This window comes from Neopsephotus bourkii, unplaced genomic scaffold (genome assembly GCF_033783945.1).
Source record: "Neopsephotus bourkii isolate Nb327-2 ecotype Australia unplaced genomic scaffold, CSIRO-AGI_Nbou_v1 NB_1016, whole genome shotgun sequence".
Classification (NCBI taxonomy): domain Eukaryota; kingdom Metazoa; phylum Chordata; class Aves; order Psittaciformes; family Psittacidae; genus Neopsephotus; species Neopsephotus bourkii.
The window spans coordinates 1079250-1100347 of NW_026901505.1; the positions used below are offsets into that span (position 1 = coordinate 1079250).

At 43.7% G+C, this 21098-nt stretch overlaps 2 protein-coding genes across 6 annotated transcripts in view; both read left to right on the top strand.

Moving 5' to 3' along the window:
* FLT4 (fms related receptor tyrosine kinase 4) overlaps window positions 1-3983 on the top strand; it is a 56785-nt gene extending 52802 nt beyond the window's left edge. The window contains exon 29 of one of the 4 annotated variants that reach the window (XM_061360098.1): window positions 11-132. In XM_061360098.1, coding sequence (XP_061216082.1) covers window positions 11-13 — 3 coding nt within the window. In that variant the 3' untranslated portion in view covers window positions 14-132. Of the gene's footprint in view, window positions 1-7 lie in introns of all 4 variants that reach the window. The other 3 variants (XM_061360097.1, XM_061360095.1, XM_061360096.1) reach the window with 3 other exon arrangements.
* Window positions 3984-6875: 2892 nt separating this feature from the next.
* RNF130 (ring finger protein 130) overlaps window positions 6876-21098 on the top strand; it is a 42577-nt gene continuing 28354 nt past the window's right edge. For both annotated transcript variants that reach the window (XM_061360111.1, XM_061360112.1), the window contains exons 1-2: window positions 6876-7597; window positions 17686-17880. In XM_061360111.1, coding sequence (XP_061216095.1) covers window positions 7336-7597; window positions 17686-17880 — 457 coding nt within the window. In that variant the 5' untranslated portion in view covers window positions 6876-7335. The remainder of the gene's footprint in view (window positions 7598-17685; window positions 17881-21098) is intronic.

Sequence of the window (21098 nt, forward strand, 5' to 3'; positions counted from 1 at the left end):
CTCCCAGCAGTAAAGGGCCCAGCCGAACCGCGGAGCTGCCAGGGGAACAGTCCGACCTGCGGGGCAGATGTCGTCCATTGTATGGGTCCCAAGTTGGAGGCCAGACTTTTTACAACAGTGAATACGGGGAGCTGTCAGAACACTCTGAGGACGGCAGCTGCACCCCGCCTGGAGAGGGGGCCAGTCCCCCCACTCTCCATGCTTCCTTCTTCTCCGAGCAGTACTAACGGCATCAGGCCCTGGAGGCACTTGCCGAGGCATCCCCTCTCACCCTCCAGGCACATCACCAGAGCCACTCAGAGCTTCTCCTTCAACCTATGCCCAACCCCAGCAGGGAACCTACCCCAAACGGATGGAGAACCGCAGTGCGATGGCCCACAGAGCACCACCAGCTGCAGCTTCCCCATGCCGAGACTGAAGAGAGCACCTCACCGATTCCTCGTGTTTCTTTTCTTCCTGTGGCTCAGACAGATGCATTCTGCCAGCGAGTGGGTGCCTGCGTTCAGCACTACAGCACCTTCTGCATCTATCATCTTGCCTTCGCTCAGATCAGCTTCCCATTCAGAAAGCCCATTTCAGGTCAGATATAAATAGATCTGTCTTAGTCTCAAGTTTCTTCCTGCTGTGCAGCCTGAATGTTTTTCCTTGGATTGCTTCCTCCTCCTCTCCTCATGATGTCAGCTGCTGAGCTGTGGAGCAGAATCAAAGGGAAGAAATCCCTAGTGGTATTTGCAGCAAGAGCAGGACATTTTAAAGAGGTGTATGGAGAGATCCCGAGGAATCTTTGTAAATGTTCATGCACACTGTTCATTCTGAGCAGATGCCAGCCTCTTCATCTCCTCTGCAAGCAACACCCACACCCTTCTCATCTCTGCTGGGAAGAAACTTGTCAATCTGCCTTATCACCAGGATTATTTTAGCCATCAGCTAGTGCTGAGTAGTCATCAGATGATGGCTAGAATCCTCCCTGTGAGATAAATAGCAAATCTTTTTGCAGGCCCTATGCAAAACAGGGTTTTATGTGATCTGTGCTGGGAGCAGGTTACTCACAGGTCTGCTGTCTCACCTTCCCCTTCACATAGAGCAGTGCCGAGATCATTTGTTGCTCCAGTGAGAAATTAAAGCAAAGTTGTGTTAATTTCAGTTGGTTTCTAAACATACAGTGAAAATGGGTTGCTTGCTGGGAGGAAAAGGATCAAAGTGGTAGGGAGTGAAATGTTTATTTCCAAGTTGCTGCGAGGGTTTTGGAAACAATGGAAGGAACGGAGCTCCAGCAATGAGGTGCTCTGGGTTTCATCCCCTGGTGTGCTGGCATCACTGAGCACATGGAGGGCAGCACCTGGCCAGGGCTCAAGCCCCAGTTCTCCTGAATGGACAGTTCTGGACCATGACCTCTTCTGTCACCATGATTCCCTGGCTCTAAGGCGGCACTCTTAGAGCCCAACAGGCTCCTCTCCAGTTTCTGTTGCCAGCACAGTGTACCTGTCTCTGGAGGATCGAGGAACATTTATTTGCTGAGGAAACATCTCATCACTTGGGCCCTTTGTTTCTAAAAGATACCACGTGAATTCAGAGCCCTGGGGAACCTCTGCAGCCCCTCTCTACAGATTTCTGTGCTGCTGCCTCACCACTTCCCACCTACTTCTTTCCATCCTGCTCAGAGAGCTCAGCCACAGAGCACAGTTACATCAATGCCAGAGGAGTCAGGGCGAACAAGATCATTAGAACAACTTGTCATCATCTCTTCTCCCACATGCCTATGGCTGGCACAATTCTTTGCTCCAGGGCATCTCAGCGCTGGGTTGTTTCTGCTTGCAGGCCACACCTCTGTGCAGAGAGCCAAGGGTTTGGTCTGGACTTTGAAAACTGTGTTTCCTGTCAGATGTATTGCTTTCCCAAACTGTTATTTCTTCTCCAGCAGAGGGTTTTATGCGTTTCCTGACATGAGCCTGTGAGACCTTACAGATGATGTTCCCAAGTCTTAATTATAGTTCTCCACACAAGTGTAATGGAGAGATTTATTTAGCACATGGGAAAAGCATGCCTGTCATTCAGATTCTTTAAGCCTGTGCTTAGTGCGCTCGATGTTCTCCTCCCTTTTTGTGTCAGCAGAATGACATGGCTGCTATTTCCATGGGAAAAAAAAAAAAAAAGAGGCACAAAACCAACCAAAACTTGAGCCAAACTGGCTCAGGATGGGGAATTGGAAACTGCATGTGACAAAGAATTCCCTGACTTCTACCAGTGTTCTCTGAAGTCGCCAGGAATTTGAGCATCTTTAAGTAATCGTTATGACTCAGTAAGAATCATCTGGCAGGAGGCTGGAGAGCCAGACCAAGGAAGTAGGACAGCCCACAGGGTATAGGCCAGACCAAATTCTCCTGCCCTCACCCTGCCTTGGTTTTTGAACTGGTGGTTCCCTTGACAGAAGGAAGGCTGCAAGTGCCCTGTGCTGCTGGGGTCTCAATGGGTGGAAGGGGACAGGCGGCTGAGCTAAATTCAGGCTGCTTGCTCAGTGATGTGTATCCATAGGATCCAGGCTCTCTTGTTCCCAGTGCTTCACAAACAATTCTCTGCCTGGAAACACAGCCCCAGCTGAGAGAGGGCCCAAGAAAGAGGCCTATAAATAAAATAATAGTTAAAAAACAGAACACCAAAGTAGCTTCAAGTCCTTGTCCATATGTGAGGGATTGAAATGTACTAGCAAACCCGACACTTGCAGGGCACTGACAGGATTCCTCAGCAGGAAGGGGACAAAGGTATCTGAGCCCCCTCAGCACTCCCAACCAGCCAGGACAGCTGCGCTTTGTCTGTAGGTTCAGCTGTAAATTTCTCACAAGCATCCTTGTGCAGAAGGGTTACTTCATTAGAGCCATTGTTAACGATCCCCTGCTTCTCTCTAGGGAAAGCACCGGTGTCACTTCTGATTTTTGAACATTCAACTCCACATAAGTTTACTTTCTCTCTTTTGCACCATCTTGGGGGGTGTGTGGAATCAGATCCTATTGTATCTGTATCAACAGCATCGCATGAACAATGCAGCCATGATATGAGCAAATGCTGGTTCCTCTTCAGACACTCCTGCTGATGAAGAACAATTGCAGCGTGGGATAGTGAAGAGCTGTTGAAACAATTGTACTTTCACGCTCTCTTTAAAGTATACTAAATTTAGAGTGTACAAACCTGATACCCTTTCTCTACATTCTTGCATTATTTGTGGCATTATGATTTTTACAGTCTCCTGATAACTGTCAGCATGAAATGAAGCTGGTCTGGTTTGGTTTTAAGATGTGAGGCAGCAGCGCTGCCTGTCTTTCCACAGCAACAAGGGAGTATTTCAGTTTTAAAACCCAGGGTTTGATAACTGTGCCTGCTCCATTCACAATGCACTCTGTTTTGGGCTTTTTACTGGAACTCAACATAGAAGCTAAGCTATTTATCACCATCCTCCTTTAAAATGAATGTTCCTGCTCTACACATGGTCTCATTTCTCCTTACAAAGTGTTGGTGTTGAGAAGACATTCCTCCCTCATGAAAACAAAGTGTTGGGTCCCCTACTTGCAAATACACACCTGTGTCTCTGAAGAAAAACCTGTGTATCAAGTAACACTGCATTTATATTGCAATATTTTAACCTGGTACCTGTTGTTGCTACAGCAGCATTCAATGTTTCAGTGGGCTGCCTTCGAAGCAAGTAGGTTACAACATGGGTTATGTGTGAGTACAAAAGTGTGGTCCGTGAGTGTGCGTGAGTGTTTTGTGGGTGAGTGTGTGAGTATTTGCACGTGAGTTTTCTTACCAGTGAGCGTATGTGAGTGTTTATAACTCACGTTGAGTCTTGTCTCTGGAAGCTCACGGTTATATATCAAACCAGTTAGAACACTGCTTTCTTTCCTCTCCTCCTATAGTACTTGTTATCCTTTGTCATTAAGAGTTTTGTTGTAATATCTAAATGTGAAAATGAATAAAGTCGTAAACTGGCAGCTGCTCTCTGGTTCCTGGAGCCGCTGCCGCTCCCCACACAGCACTGGGCGGCCATATAATAAGCACGTTTTAGGTTTATTATTTTTATTCCCCTTTGCATTTCCCCGCATCCTCTAGGAAACAGCTGGCCTTTGTGGCACTTCCATCCAGGATGAAAAGCGGTCTTTCCTCAGGATGAAGCGGATACGCTCTGGTTACTCTTGCTGCCAGGAGCCGTAGGCCCAGCGCCCAGCCCTTCGCCCCGCTGCCATCTCCCCCAGACCCGCGACTCCCTCTCAGCCCCGGGACCCCGCGGCCGCTCCTGCCCTCTTTCCCCGCCGGGAGGGACCAAGGCCAGCGGAGCCCCCCGGACAGCTCGGCACGGAGCCACCCCTCAGCGGGCGGAGGGAGGCCCGGCAGCGGCCCGCAGGTGGCGCCCTCAGCCCGGCAGCGGCCGCAGGCCCCGGGGCACAGCCCGGGCGAGAAGATGGCGGCGGTGTAAAACGTGACAGGGAAGCGAAGGGCGGGTGTGAGACACGGGGGGGAGCCGGGCTGCCGGTGTTCCACGGCCGGAGCGCAATGGAGATGGAATATAAATGGATTTGTGGATGTGTCTCCCACAAAATCACCAGGAGCTGGAGTGAAACCTGAGGCACGGCTCCCTCCTCACCCCTGTGGTGACTTGTGAGGACTTCAGTGCCATTCATCTGCCAAAATACAGTCCCCTGAGGAGTGGTCGCTGGCAGAGGCATGGCTGTCCTCTGCAGGGTGAGGAGACCTGGGGACATCCCCTCAGCTCCAGCTTCTCCATCACCATCAATCCCTTCATCCATCACAGGCTGAAGGCAGCCTAAAGGACCTTTGGACTCTTCCCCTGCCCATCCAGGGATATGTCTGTCTGGGAATGTGGAGATTGAAGCAGTTCTGTTCATGAAATCCTCCATTTTGGTGGTACCCTGCTCATCTCCTGCCTCCCAGCCTGTCCATCAGACAGGGATGTCCCTTCTTTAGGAAGGCTCATGGCTTGGTACATGGCACAGAGCAACCTCCTGGCTCCCACTGTGTGAGGAGGGATGGGGATGGGACCAAGCAGGCAGCCCTCACACGGGCAGTAAAGCATGGCAGACACCTCACCCAGGCAGAAACACAGCCCACAGGAAACAGGACAGGGCAAAATGAAACACAGCTTGTTCTTGTGGTTGGAAACGGGAACTGGGAAGTCGCTAGCTGGGTCCTTCAGCTTGTTTTGCCTCTAACGTGGCCAGCAAATGTCTTCTCAATGCTTTTCAAAAGTGCTTTGAGATCTTCCTCTGAAAGTCAACGCAGCAACAGCAAGGAACCCTTTAGGCTCCTAGGACTCCCTGGCCCCTTCTGAGGACATTTCAGCATTAAAATGATGCAGAACTCCATGCTGAAATATTAAACTGCTGTCTGCAGTGCAGGAACAACAGCTCCGAAACACAGCTCTGCACAGCTGCGGTCTCAGTGTGCTGGCCACAACTCTTGCCCCCCATCTGGGGTGAAAGTTTGGGTGAAATGTTGAGGGGCCATTAACAGCGTGTGGTTCCTCACCCAGCATTTACCGAGATCAGCAAAATTAAATGAAAAGGCCCAAACAAGTGGAAGCAGAACGTTCAGCTGCTGTTTCAGAAACATTTCCTAGACTGTGCTGATGTATCTATAGAGCTTTTCATAAACAGCTTCTCAGGGGGTCTTAGAGCCACATGCTACGTGTGTTTAGCAGAGCCCATAGGTCCATTCCGTGCCAAGATGTGGGTTTGCAAGCCTGCTGTTTTCCTCGGGAATGGCATAGGTCTCTACAAGGGCAGGACTAGACCCACCACTTGCATCTCAACAAAACAGGCAGCATTATTTGACACACGTATGCAACCAGTGCGTCACAAATGGGTAAAGTACAAAACCTCCCAAAAGAGAACAGTTTAATAAGATGCTTAGGTTAAACATCAGGCTTATCTGAGGGCCTTACTGAGCAGCCAGGGAAATCACCAAGGAGACCGTATCTCAAAAGAGCACAGCTATTTGTTCAGAAGTTTAGAAATTATCCTAGCTCACAGCCCTGCAGTACTTGTTTCCTTTGCCATTTACAATTTTCAGACACTTTGCCTTGCAAAATCCAAGGCGCCCATTACACTGTTAGATCTCCAAAGAGACCAAAATCCTTAGAACTATTAGTTAAAAAGTATAATTCACCAAGTCCTGTTTTACAGTATTTCACGGGATTAATGTTTATTAACAGCATTTGAGTGTTTGCAACATATCCCATTTGGTACATCAGAAGAAAGTAACTCTGTATTAGGTAGGAGTGACTGAATCCTGACACGGAGACTGTGCAGTTCCTGCCCCAGCGGCACTTCCGTCGTTAACTGGGCAGACTGGATGCACCCCACCTCATTTCCACACAGACGGCCCTTTCCCCCCCATTTCACACACCCTAGTAAACCAGCTCTCGTGTCTTTTTGACGGTCAGCACTTCTGACACATCGAAATGAAAGGCACTGAGGCCACGATGTCCTTGTCCCTACAGCCAGCCCCATGATGAGCCCGTCCCTCATGGGAGGATCTAAAGTTATCCCGACCCATTGCAGCCCCACTGTCGCCATGGCCGCGCTCCTCCGCACCGCCACACCCCGGTGACGTCATGCCCGTTAGCCCCGCCCCTCCTCTAGCCCCGCCTTCCGGGGGCGTGTCTCTCGGCCCGGCCTCGCCTCTCGCCCTCGTGGCGCTGGGCGGGGCGTGCAGCGTATGCGCAGTGCGCGGCCGCCGGGCTGCAGGCGAGGCGCGGGTCTGGCGGCAGAGCAGGAGTTGGCGCTGCAGGAGGGCCCTGGGGCGAGCGGAGCATGGAGCGGCGGCCACCGGCTGCGGCCGTGGGGCTGGGCAGCGCCGTTCGCCACCCGCCGCACTAAGGCGGTGACGAGCTCTGAGGAGAAACGAGGCGGCGAGCCGAGCCCCGTGGCTGTGTGTGAGCGCGACTGAGGCGGCAGCGGCGGCTCCTCTCGGCGGGTTCCTTGGGGCTGTGCTCCTCCTCCCCTCTCCCGGGCAGAGGCGGGCTGCCGGGGCTCCCCCCGCGGGCGGCATGAGCGCGGCGCCCTGAGGGACCGGCGGAGCGGGGCTCGCCCCGAGCAGCCTCCCTCGGGGGCCGCGGCCGGCGGATCGGGCTCGGCTGGGACTTGCCATGCCTGCCCTGGCTCCTCCCATGGCATGAGCCCGTGCTCTCCTCCCCTCTCCGCCTGCTTTTGGTCTTTCTCCGATTCTGGGCTGTCAGATGGGATAACGCGCACCCGGGCGTGCGGCGCTCGGCGAGGGAGCGGTGGAGGTAACTGGTGACGGCCGTCGGCTCGCCAGGAGTTGAAGATGAGCTGGCGGTGGCCTCGCCAGCACGGGAACGGCGGCTCCTCCGTCCTGTTGCTGCTACTGCTGTGGCACTGCCGGGTCCTGCCCGCCGGCGCCGATAACGCCAGCCAGGCGTACTACACCGCCCTCATCAACGTGACGGTGCTGAGCCCCGAGCGCGGTGGCCCCACGCTGCTGAGGATCGACCGCGGCCGCTACGGACAGGATTCCCCCAAGGTGGAGGTCAAGGGTCTGCTCGTGGCTCCCGTCCCCATCAACGGAGGTAACGCTCCCTTTGCAGCCTGCGGTCGCTTGCTGTCGGGTGTCTCCTTCGCGGGGTGGTTGGCCTTTGTCTGAGCTTTGAAGACTTTCCCGGGGAGCTCTGACAAAAGAGGAGGAAAAACTTGCCCAGGCGAAAACCAAATGATTTTTAAATCCATGATTTGACAGTGTTGCCTCTGCAAATCTTAGTGTGTCTTCCGGCATGGATGCCAGCCTGCTAGCGATGTTGAGCAGTGAAGGTGTTATTTCTCAGCTAATTAGAGAGTCTGTAGCGATAGTTAACAGTATTTGGTTACAGCGTTGCCATGAAGCTGAGAACAGCTGCACAGCTATCTCAGTGTGATAGGTGTGCATCTGGATGAATGCTGCAGCTGCTCGAAGCTGTATTTTCTCAGTGTATGTTTCTTAGAAATGCTGTTGCAGCATCGAGACTTGGAAGGACTAAAGCCATCAAGCTGTTACTGTCTCGCCAGTCCAAAATGTGATTGTCCTACTGAATACTGTGTAGTGTTTCCAAATAACTTTTAAGTGAAGCTGTTGTCCATCATTTTGGGTTGGTTTTGGCAAGCATTGTTTTTACAGAGAACGCTAATTTAAACAAGCGAGAGTATTGTCTTGATTTTTGGCCGAAGTGGAACCAATTGCTTCAGTCATAATGATGTGCTTTTAGTAGTATCTTATTTTTGCAAACGAAGACATATTTTGCAAATGCTTCTTGATGTTATCTAAACTGCCATCTTTAAGACAAGGATCACTTGATGGATCACAGTGGTCCCAATCTGTCTCCTGGACAGTAAACTCTGAATAATGCATTAAGTGAAATAATGTAGTCAGTTAAAACTAGACTCTAAGTGGTAAATATTAAGAGGGGTTTTTTTTAAGTAATTGATAATGCAGAGCTACTATATTATTAAAAGCTTTTGAGAATTTACCAGATCCTGAGATCAGGAAAATACTTTGATGCTGCTTCAGAGCAAAATGCATGTTTCTAGTATGTGAGAAGCAGAATGTGCATCAGCAGATGCTTGTCAGATTCATTGAAGCTCAGTTTCATTAGCTTTGGAAAGTGTTAACTAGAATATATTAATATAGCATATCTTTGGGTGGATGGGTGAGGAAGCAGAAATCGTTGAGCAAGTCTGTTGTAAATGATTTCCATTTGTATTTGAAGTCCTACTTTTCCTGTTCTCTCAGAGCCAGCTGTCATCAAATATGCTTAGACTTTCTTTTCTCTGCTTCCTGGTATTCCTCACTTCAACACACACACCCCAACCGCTGTATGAAACTAGGAGGTTGTCCTGAAGGTGTTAGTCATGTAAATATTGTTACTGCAAGCAGTATCTTTAGGGGGTTTCAAATTGGTGCCTTTTAATATATGCAAGGTATTAAACCCCATTATTTTTCTAATAGCTGCATTATTTGCCAAGAAAACTTTTCAACATTAATTACTTTTTAACCTGCTTCTATAACTTTTTCTGCTTCCTTCTAATATGGTCTTCACTAGAGTGTGATTAAAACATTGAGGGAGGCTGACAGCATTTTCACTGGAAGCTGAGAGAAGTGCTAAATAAAATTCTGAGCAGTCCATAGGAAGCATTTTTATACCTTACTGCTGAATACTATGATTAATACTTCAGTGAGAAAGCATACCAGGAATTGTGACACTGCAGACCTCTGTTTCTGCAGTTTTGACATGCTGCAGTCATTAGAACTTTGCCATCAGTTGTTGAGGAGGTTCAGTTTTGTCCTTCTGTTTGGCAACAGAAGACTGTTAAAGCAAACACTGCAGCAGCTGTTTTCCTTTAAAGTTCTGAGTCGTTCTATGTAGATTGCTATATAATATACATTTTTAGTTTTGCCAAGGCATGCTTTATGTGCCTAAAAATATTTCATGTAGTAGAAAAAATAGAATATTTTATGCTTTTAGTTAAGATATTCTTGATTACTTAAGGGTCTTACGTTTATAGTCTGCATTTTATACCTAAATTTTTATAAAATATGCTGTCTTGCTGAAAGTAATTGCTTTAATGTCTTATCAGTTTCTTAATACTGCTGGAGAACTTGTTTGCAAAATATTTTTTCTAATAGCTCTTAACAGTAATGTTAACTGTTAGAGCAGTGAATGCGCTACCCAATTCTTCTATGTTGAGAAGAAAAGGACTCTACAACTGCTAACAGCTATCTTTGAAAACTGTAATTTGTTTTACTGTTGTTTGAAAGCTAACAAAAAGCAGAGAATGAAATGGCTATGTAATGGCATTGGCATTGTGAGTGCATCTCAGTTTTATCTTCCAGAAACTGCTCTGAAGGAAAGATGTAGGGATCAGTGGAAGGGGATAATGATACCAGTAAGACTCCTTGAATATTTTTAGGTTGTAAAAATACACCCAGTAATATCTTGTAATTAAGTTATTGTTACTAGAATCTCAGACAGCCACTAGCACTAATTCTGACTACTCAGGAGCCGTGAGATAGTCCTAGAGACAGTGGATCAGCAATTACTAAAATGTGGTGCAGAGTAATTTGTCCCTGCTTTGCCTGTGGATATGACAGGCATTCTCCTGGTTTACAGCTTTAACTTATGCCTTGCTGTAGTTTGAAATGTAGTTATTTGACTTTGAAACTGCTTTGATGTCACATATTCATCCATTTGTGGGCTACCACTTGAAATTTCCACAAACGTGGGTGATCTGTTAGAGCCTTGATGGTGTAGACTTAGAGCTGAGATGTCCTTAGTGACTAAGATTTCTTACTCATTGCCCGCAGGGAAAGAAATGAATTTACTAATTCAAGATTTAGGGTCAGAGATCTGCTGCTGAACATACACCATTTGTAACAGCACAGTCTGTGATTTTAAATGTTGTGATCTGTGGTGTTTTTGGTTAACCTGTGTTCTTGAATATGCCCAATATTATATATACTATGTCTTGCAGTTGCCAGCCCCATATGGTTACCCATCCTTTACATCTCAGTGCAGAATGATGCATTGAATCACTTTAATTTCTTTAGCAAAATTTCTTTAATCGAATTCAACATTGTGGTGTTAATACACATATTAAAACTCTTTCCCTGTTCTTTTTATAGATCCTTGTATGAAATTGATACTGGCTTTCAAAAGCAGTGCTCCTCTGGAAGTGATATGGCTGTAATTTGTATGACGGCTTGTGAATGTGACTTGCAGGTGTAGCTTCAGTGAGCGGTCAGTCACATTTGGCTGCTGGGTGTAAATACTACACCTGTGTACATGTGTTTTTCCAAGTGCATTCAATGCAAGATAGTAGCAGAGCTTCTCTATTAATCTCTCTTCCATTCTCCCACTTCTAGATCATTTTACTTTCTCTAACTTGTTAATCTTTTGTCATGATTTATTTATCATTTATTAGAACAGTGTTTGAAACAGCTTCTGGATACGAGTATATGCAGATTTAAAAAAAAGTGCTCTTCTTATTCCGCATGAAAGGGTAATAGTGAAAAGCATCTTCACATCCTGATGCAGCTTTTCTGATAGTTCAGGTTTATATTATCTCTTTGATAAGGTTACTGAGCACTTCTCATTCAGTTCTGTGATCTTTGTGGAACCAGTCATTTCAGCCCAGCCTTCTTGCAGTAGCTGTCTATGTACTTGTGGCAGGGTCTGTACATGCACTGTGTAAGCTTTCAGTCGTGTGTCAGTTCAGTGACCTCTGCTTTTAAGCATCGTTGGTATTAGGTGCCTAACACTAGTTGTGGTGCTGACATTTAGGTGTCAGATGTATTTCTCTTGCTATGGAAAGCCAAGGTAGAAGCCATTGAAAACTGACTTTAGTGGTTCTTGGTAGAAGCTTCAGCACTCTGTGGCTTAGTTCCCTCAAAAATGTTCTCCATAGTGAACAGGACTCTTCTGTAACTGTTGATGCTGGGTTACTGCATGTCATCCTGGGTTTGGATACACAGTTGAGAGCTGGAAGCATCAATCTGGTGTTGTCCTGCGTTTAGCTGTAACAGTTGTTTTCTTTCAAAGTGCCCTCCTAGATGGTTGGACCTTGCTGGGAGGTAAGATTTTTGTGCACCTTGGCTGGCTTGGATAGCAAAAGCAGGCAAGTGATGAGGACTGGAGGTGGGACTTACAGGAAGCTCGGACTCGGTGAACAAATAGGTCAGAAATGAGGGGGTGAGGGGAGTGGAAAGGGACTGGAATATGGGGATGATGGTTGTATGAAATCTGCATTGGAGAAAGAACTTGTAGAAAGGAGAGATCTCTGCTGAAGGGGTAGTAGGGCTGTGACTGCACAAGGACACTGAGAATTTGAGGAGGAACATATGTTAGAAAAATGTGGAAGTAGGGAAGAAACAATATTGGCTCAGTGTTGGGAATGAAGGTGTATCTTGTGCATGGTACCGTAACTACAGCATTTGGTGGCATCTGACACTTCATAAACATGTTGTGTGAGCAAGTTTTAGCTGCAGAAGGTTTAAAATGCCAGTTTCCTGGTAACTGCAGAGCTTTAGGTAGCATTCAGACAGAATTTCATATTCCTTTCTGGCCCAGAATCCAAAACAGCAGGCTTTAGGAAAATGCAACAATCAAATACATCTTGGTGGAAGAAAAATCTTGTGCCATGCATCTATCCTTTACTACTGGTCTCAGTATCCAGCTTAATTAGCAGTCATTAATTGATAACAAAAGTGGAGGTTATATATTGGAGTTTATAGTCATAATTGTAGTATCCTTACTGAGCTAACACGATTAAATCTGGACTATTACAGGAGTCTTTTAAGCTTCAGTGATTTTCTTTTGTTTAACTTCTTCCCTGAAACAAGATTACCTCTTGTTCAAAGAGTTTCTTTTAGTGTTAAAGCCAGCTTTAGTCAAAGCAATTACCTGAAATAGTTCTTGATAATAGAATGTCGCTGTATATAACTCATGGACACAACTTTTAAGAAGTCGAAATTAAAGCTGGCTTGAATAAGTTCTATATTGATAAGACAAGTAGTAATGCATTGAAAGAAAAGGTATCTATTACACGTATTAAGCCCTAATGGGATAGCAAAAAACTAGTATCCTTCCTTGAAATTCGAATCAATTGGTGCTGCTGTGCTGCATCTATAGACTTCCCAGCCAAATTCCTTTTCTGGAAGCTTTATTAAACAGTTACAACTAATGTGTTGCACAAGGCTGTCTGCATTGCCGGTCAGGTGTGCTATGTAGCACCTAAGGGAATGCTTTGGGGTGCAGGCTACATGGGACTCCCATCTTCCCATGTGCTGTTTTCTTTCCCAACGAGTCTCTTGTTGCTGCCCCTCAAAATGTTGATGGTGTCTCTCCATCTGGCATATTACAGTGATTGAAGGTCAGACTTTCAAAGTATTTCTGTATGTAGCTGAGACAGATCAGCTCTGGCAACTGGTGCTGCCCTTAGAGAGTAGAGTGTTACAATCAATATTAAATGATCTGATATTGAATATATATATATACACGTATATATCTATATATCTGATAATAAAAAAGGGGGGGGCGGAGGGAAGGAAATAGTTAATGTCCAGAGTGTGGGATCATAGTACTGGCTTTTTTCTGTGAAAAGGGGACAAAGTCTGAAAACAGTCAATGCAGCAAACTTGGCTGAAGTGGGACATCACAGGTATGTTTGAAGCAACACGAGTAATGTTAAGTGTTCACAAGTAGGAGACAGTATGCCTTCAGGCAGGTGTGTACTTCTGACAAAGCCTCTGACAGCTGACCTACTCATTTCATTTTTGCTCCCACAAAATGGCTATCCCTCTTACAGGGGGAAGGCTAAAGGACCTGGTCATGCAATTGGAGAAGATGAGAAGGAAAGTATGATTCTGTGCTGATGTTAACTTGCAAAAATACTCCTTCAGTAGCTGTAGAAGCCTGATTGGGTCTTTTGCATTATGAGCTAATTCTTTCACACGGATCCATAAAATGCTGTCACATGCATTAGTCCTTCAGCAGGAAGGGCTCTTGAATTTAAACAAAACCCACTTAAATGCTTAAGGAGAAAAACACATGCAAGTTGAGCAATCCTGTGTGTTCTGCAAGAGGAAACTGGAGCTCTCCTAAAGTTGAGAATAAACACACAGCCTAATAGATACTTAAATTGCAGCTGATCCCTCTGTAAAGAGGCTCTTCTGTGGTGTTGGGGCCTACAGCAGGAAGGGAGATATTTACAACAACATTGTACATAGCTCTTTAACCCAGCAGGCTGCCACTTCTAACAGAAAATTTGTTTTTTTGCCAACGCATTCATGGTACATAGGTAGACATGGAGAAGGGAAAGGCAGAGTAAATAACTTGTATTTCATATAAGCCAGAAGAGGAGCACACCCGTTGGGTGTGCAATCTAAATGCTTAGATTGCTTTCTGTATGCTTATATCTTCTGAAATTATATGGGTGGTCATATCTTTTTGTATGCAAGTGGTTTGTTTTAGAGAAATACCAATTTAATGTGAAGTTGCTTTTCATTCTGATATGGACTGCCGTTTTGGGCCACCCACTACATGAAAGACATTGAGGTGCTGGAGTGTGTCCAAAGAAAGGCAGCAAAGCCTGTGAAAGGCCTGGAGCACAAATCCTATGAAGGATGGCTGAGGGAACTGGGGCAGTTTAGCCTGGAGAAAAGGAGGCTCAGGGAGGACCTTACTGCTTTGTACAACTGCTTGAAAGGAGATTGTCTCAAGGTGGGGCTCAGTCTTTTCTCTCAGTAACAAGCGATAGGACAAGAGGAAACGGCCTCAACCTGTACCAGGGGAGGTTTAGAGTGGAGGTTAGGAACAATTTTTTCACCAAAAGGGTTGTCAAGCATTGGAACAGGCTGCCCAGGGAAGTGGTGTAGTCCCTATCCCTGGAGGTATTTAAAAGATGTGTAGATGTGGCACTTGGGACATGGTTTAGTGATGGATTCAGCAGCAGTTGAGCTTGATGATCTTGTAGGTCTTTTCCAGCCTAAATGATTGCATGCTCATTCAGGTAATACTTGCAAGCTGTAGTCTTTTACATCCTTTTTGGACTTTGGACAATGGAGCGTGGATTGCATGATAATGGAGAGCTGTTGATGACAAGTCTTGCTGAAACTGTTAATTTTTGTCCCTTATAAATACCAACTGATATGTCTGGCTCATCAGGTATATAGATGATTTATTTTAGCCAGCTCGCTATACTGGAAGGGTGACCGTGATTATAAGCCTTTCCTATTCCCCGTTTGTATTGTGAATTGAAAAGATGAGCTGAAAAACTCGGACTTTATACTATTGTTCCTGAATTTTGTTTAGTTAAAAGTGAAAAGACTCCATGACATGTGTGGTGAAATAGATTGCTAATGTAAAGAAAACAAGGTTGTGACTTTTCACTGACTCTTGAGTGACTTGGAGATACTCAGTTCAGGTTTGTCTAAAACAACTGGATTTTTGTAAATGTTTTTGTGCTACAATAATACTGTCTGATACGTACTGAATCCACCTAGTCAGGAATAACATGCTGTATGCATTTGAGTGCTGTTTGTTAGTCTATCTCTGGAAAGCTTTTATCTCTTAATATCTTGTTTCCTAATCCTGTTGCTCTATCCAGTAACATTTCATAGCTCTGTCCACAGCTGAAAGACTTTGATCTCTACCATGGTAGAAAATTCTGTACTCCTTTTCCCACAGATGCAGTTACTGTTACCTCTTTCTGCTTTCTCTGTTTTTAAGCCCAAAATGTAAAGATGCCTACATAAATTATTGTTAAACTCTAATGCATAACAAACTTTGACTGCTGCGTCCATTTTCAGGGTGCCTTTTGCTGCTTCTAGCCCATTACCTTATTTTTGTGGCCATTTTTATTTTCACTTGGTATTTTAGTTTTTGAGAGCGATTGTACTGAAGCAAACTACCTGATCCATAGGATTACTGCTCTTCATCCATCCCATGTATTTTAAGTAAATTTATGTTGGCCATAGTGTCTAATTTCAGAGTTATTTTTGGCAGTTTTAGGAGGATTTGTGGAATTATAGCCATGTATTGAATGGTATTTTCCAAAGGATATATCACATCAAGATTCTTGAATATGATTTTACTGGGAAAGGATGGGATTTCTAGTCTTCTAGGCTTGAGAAATTTCCTGTCAGAGTCTGCTGGTGCTTTTTCCCTCCTGCATTTGTAAGTGGAAATGTTCTGAGCAAGGGTGAAGTGTGCGTTAAATTGCTTTGGTTTTAACAGGCAAAATGTCTTAACATCAGGGTTTGTTGCAATGTGCCATGTTATGGTTCTATTATTTTCCTTTATTTCCTTTTAAAAAAAATGTACTGTTCTCTTAAATTTCTTAAATGTAAGGCTAAAGACAAGCTACAAAAGTGCAGTCAATACGGAATTGCACTCCTATGATCGTTGCTGTTCGTGATGACTCTCACCAGTGTTCCAAAACAATGTGGATCAGTGCTAGCTGGCAGTTTCCAAAGGGATTCAAGTAATAATGTCAGGGTAATGGAAGAAAATACTCTAAGAAAACTGGCTTCAGGTATCTGTATTTCAGATTTTCCCTGATTCCTGTATAAAACAAAAGCACAGATATAGGAATGCAGCAAATAACCTACCATGTCTGAAAGGTCTAATACAGCCTTGGAAAAACAATTGTGAAAAGGATGTGCTTGTCTCTGGCTCCCCACCCTCCTTCCAGGGGAACAGGGAGAGGCACTTCTTGTCCAAATTAAGAGATGTGATGACTTCCTGTGTGATTGCCACGGTATAGATTCAGCTGCACGAGTTTTCTTTAGGCAAGCAAAAGATTTTCTTTCTTCTTTCAGTAAAGATCCTTTAGCTGTTTGAAACTCCTCTGCTACAGGTTTTAACCTGAGCTGTGTTAAGCTGAGAATGCTTCAAAAGATCTTTGTTTTGTTTCCAGCTGACAGGTTAAACTGGATGTTTTTTGTGGTAGATCATTTGCTGAAATCTCATCCTCTGTGCTGAAGAACTCACTCCTTTAAAAAGAAAAAAAAAACCATGGGACACTTCATTTGAATTGCTCTGAAGAACTGTAATGCTTTCAGAGCTATTATGCAAATAAATTGTTTGTTTATGTCTTGAAAAATCACTGTTTATCCCGACCATTTTTAGTAACCGAAGATTCTTGTACTCTTGGCATTTGAAAGGGTAAATATATTTGTATTATAAGTTGCTGTTGGCTCTAAATTTCTAAACCTCTTTAATGATATGACCAGTGTATAACACTAAGTTGTGTGTTTACAGTTGTGTAAACAGAAATGTCTTTCATCAGTTTTAGCTGCTGTACCCTGAAGATATCTCCTGTGTTTCATTTTGTGCCTTCTGTACATAGCTCTGTGTGGGTTTGCATTGTTCCAGGATACATTACAGCATCAGAAAGGACAAAAGAGCTTTGCATTCTGCTGAATTCGGGCATCTGGCATTTGCTATTTCTCTTACTCCTCCTTTATGCCATCAGTACCTGTTTAGCTGACAACTTGAGTATATAGTGTTTGGAAAACCATTTGTTTCTCTATGAATTTGAATGCACTTCCTTGTAGGCAAAATGCACGCACATAAAAAGCCGATGTTGGCTGCTGGGGTTTTACAAGGATCAGCTTTAAATGTTGTCCTTTTTTACCGTAGCCTGCACATGGCAGATAACTCAGAAATCCTGTTTTCACAACCTCTTTTGTTTAGTTAAACTTCCCACTACAGTGATATTTATGACTGCATTAGAAAAAAAGTTATATTCCCCAGAATGGCTGATAAACAGCTGTTTCATAAATGCCTATAGCCTATGATCCATATTGTAATGTTTTTCAGCCTCTAGGCAGGTATTGATTCAAATGTGAATTCATTGTTCTAGCTGCACTAGAGTTAAAAATAGCTTGTGTTAGTGAGCCTAATTCTCGGGCATATAGTCACAGCATTCAGCATGTGAGACTTGGTTTGTTAAATATTATTTTTTTCCTGTAAGAATGCAGTTATCTTTAGGCTTTGTTAACAAGAGGGGGTGGCTTCCTAGTGTGTAACAGTGAAGTAATTCATCAAAAATTGGAGTTAGGGTTTTTGTTTCATTTTTTGCCTGTTTGAACAAATTGCCATCTGTGTGAATGTATTTTCCATTTCAGTTGCAGATCGCCTGGGCTGTGACCCTCGAACACGTTTCCAAGTTCCACCAAACACCAAGCAGTGGATTGCTTTACTACAGCGAGGAAACTGTACATTTAGAGAGAAAATACTGCGAGCAGCTTCACATAATGCCTCAGCTGTGGTCATTTACAACAATATATCCAGTGAAGAACCTGTTACAATGACCCATCAAGGTAAATAAAATGTAATCTCCTTCACCATAATTCTTTTCTGCCCAGGTATTCTTTTGCCATGCAAACTACTGCTAAAGACCTCTTGGCAGTACACGGATGCTATTTGAAATAGCCTGTTCTCTGATGATGCTTACATGTATGCAATATAGCAAAATAAGCCAATAATTCTGAAAAGTTATTTTCCTGTAGTGTACATTTTATCCAATGAGGAACACTTTTCTCTGTAGTCGGGATATAGGTGTTTCGGAGGGAGGAAATATCTGTAATGTCTTAGGAGGAATCTGTTTCAAACCTTTCTGAATAAGAGCTAACATATAATGGAAGGTCTAGAATTTTACAAAGCTTCTGAACCTGAAGAATTTTTATAATAGCATGTCTTCAACTGGCTGTTATGGTGGGAGTTTGAGATGTTAACAGTTATCAGGATCTGAGCTTGCATGCTGCTTTTGATGATGGTTTACAGAGGGTTCTCTTTCTACGATGCATCTTTGAGTGCTATACAGGAACCAACAAAACATGGGGTTTGGAGAGCACTTGTCTAGAATTAGAGTACTGCTGGTCTAGAATGATGCTGAAAATCTGGATTTCTACAGATTTCTACTTTTTTAGGACTGTGTAAAATTTCTCAGTTACTAGTGAGTTACTTTAGCTGGTGGGAATCGTACATGAACATTTTCCGTGGTTAAAAATGATGTTCACAATTCTGATAACTGTTCTTTTCATTCTCCCAGGAGGTTTTTTCAATTTGGAATTATTTAGCTTAATCAGAAAAGGCACATTTCTATATTTGATGGCTGGCTGATTTTATTTTGTTAGAATACTTCCCTTTTTCTTTTAAGCTTAGGGGATTGCTTGGAAACTGGAATTCCCTAATTATTTCTCTACATAGTGTCACACAGAATTGAATTCTTTTACTAAAGAACTGCTGTTTGCTTCTTTCTCTCTTCTTTTAAAAGAGAAGTGTCTTGTGGCTTCTTCTAGTTTAGTGGGGTTTGACCTTCCCAATTTTATGTACCACAGGAATTTTTCAGGGAGATTTTGACCTCTGTTTGGCAATTCAAAGGCTCTTGACAGTCCAGTTTTATCTTAGGTACCTTCCTAAGACATTTTTGCAAGTAGTCTACAGACAAAAAGTCCCATGTTCTCTTGAAACACTTTTTACCATCTTCTTTTTTGTGGTTTTTGACACTTCTGTCCCTGCTGAGGTAACACTTTCCTCAGCCTTCAGCTCTGGTCTCTCTTTGAGATAAATTCCTGTATGATTGTAAGGTCTGCAGTCTCTGCTTAGCAATGATCTCTGACTTATTCTGTGGCCTGGTATACCTTACTATGGCAGGAAAAAAATGACTATGAATAACACTACAGTTCTAGCATTGTTTGCCCTGTTACATGTTCAATTATATAAAGGGTTTAATTATAACTTCAATACCTTCTTTCTTGTAATGCTGTTAGATTTGGCAGGTGCTTTCATAGCAGTGGGATGGTGTCTGTCTTTTATTAGGAAATCCTAGTTCACTCAAGTGTTTCAGTTCTGACTGGTGTGTTGCCTTTGAAACTCTATCAGTAGGTACAGTGGTTCTGATAGGTTGAAATAATGTCTCAAGTTATAAAATGTGAGAGATGCTGTGGATAAAATGTCTTGTAAGCCAGCCAGGCAACTGTTTCAATACTTGATACTTGGAGAAAAGCCAGTACTGTCTTCAGCATGTTGACTTCAAAATACTTATTCATGGCAAGGTTTTAAAAAATGTAATTAGTAGAGATGATGTATCTGAGTATTTGAGATACTAATGTTTAGCTACAAGTACTCAGTCTCTGGTATACTCTCATCACTGATTTAGGCTGTAGGCACTCTCTCAAAATTAATATTTGATTTGAAGTGTTCAAACTGTGTGACAGACTAAAAGTAATTATCTAGAAATGAAGTACCACCTTAGTACCACACTGTAATGAAGAGGAATGTCATTCCACAGCTTTTGTTTTGATTGCATTATGGTCGTGTGAGGGATCTCCTAAGCAATCTGTGCTTTGCAGAGCTTCCTATAAGTAACTTCCTGTTTGCTTGATGTAGGAACTGCAAGTCTGTGTAACTGAGATGTAGATTAGTCCTTTGGTGTTAGCCTCAGTACAGGGAGGGCTTGGAATCCCACATTCCCCTGTGAGAATTATTCCAAGTGAGAATTATTCCAAGTGCAATATAGATTGATGAACTTATGCAAATGAACATGTGTAAAGCAGGCTTACATCTGTTCACAGCACTCTCTGGTCTTCCTTTTTCTGCAGTTTCAACCATATTGCTCCTTGAATGCTTATTAGGTGGTGAATGACCACATCATCTGCTACTTTGAGATTCTGGTGTGCTACATCTCTTTAGTATTTTCTGTTCCTAAAGGTGGGGAGGAATTGACACTGTGTATCTAATAGTTGTTTTGCTGCTAGTTCATTTAAATAGGTGTTAAGTAAAGTTGATACAAAGTGAAGATGAAGGTGAGCCACCGAGCTGGTCTTGCTTCCGCAAGATATCTAATGCTGTGCAATATTCCTCTTTTTCTTTTAAAAATGCATTCTTCACAAGACAATTCTGCAGCTGTATTATGATGACCAGGTTCACAGCTCTACGTTTTCTTTCCATAGACAGGTGAAAATGGACTTTGTGTCTTTTTTATATCACTGTAATATAATTTTTATACTGCTGTGTAGCAAGTCTTAGGAATATTCTTTCTTCCTGGTGAAGCAGAAAGGGAAGTGGCAACTGCTGGTAATGCATACTCTGTGACCTGCACACTTTCCTACTTTGGTATTTGCATGAATTCCAGTCATCTGCTTAGGCGATGTTTGTGCTAAAAATAAGTAAATATTATATAGATTTGTGTGTTGCCCACCTACAGAGAGGCGATTACCTATGAGAAGAGCTCAGTAAGCCCTTCTCACCTACGGGATTAGTATTTTATCCAAGTTATTTTATGGTTGCACACACATTTGAAAATTCTAATCTTATGGAAATTTGTTCGTGCTCAATGTATTAATTAGCAGAATATAAATGCCTTCTGGTGGCTGGATAAGAACTGTTGCTCTTGAATCAGTCTGTCATCACTATATCATATGAACAGTTTCTATTGCTGTATCAGAAATTGCCTTTTCTTATGTGATAGTCCACTAAATCTCTGCCCATTTGACTTTGAGTTTCACAGCAGGTATTGATCTTAGGGAGCTGGTGA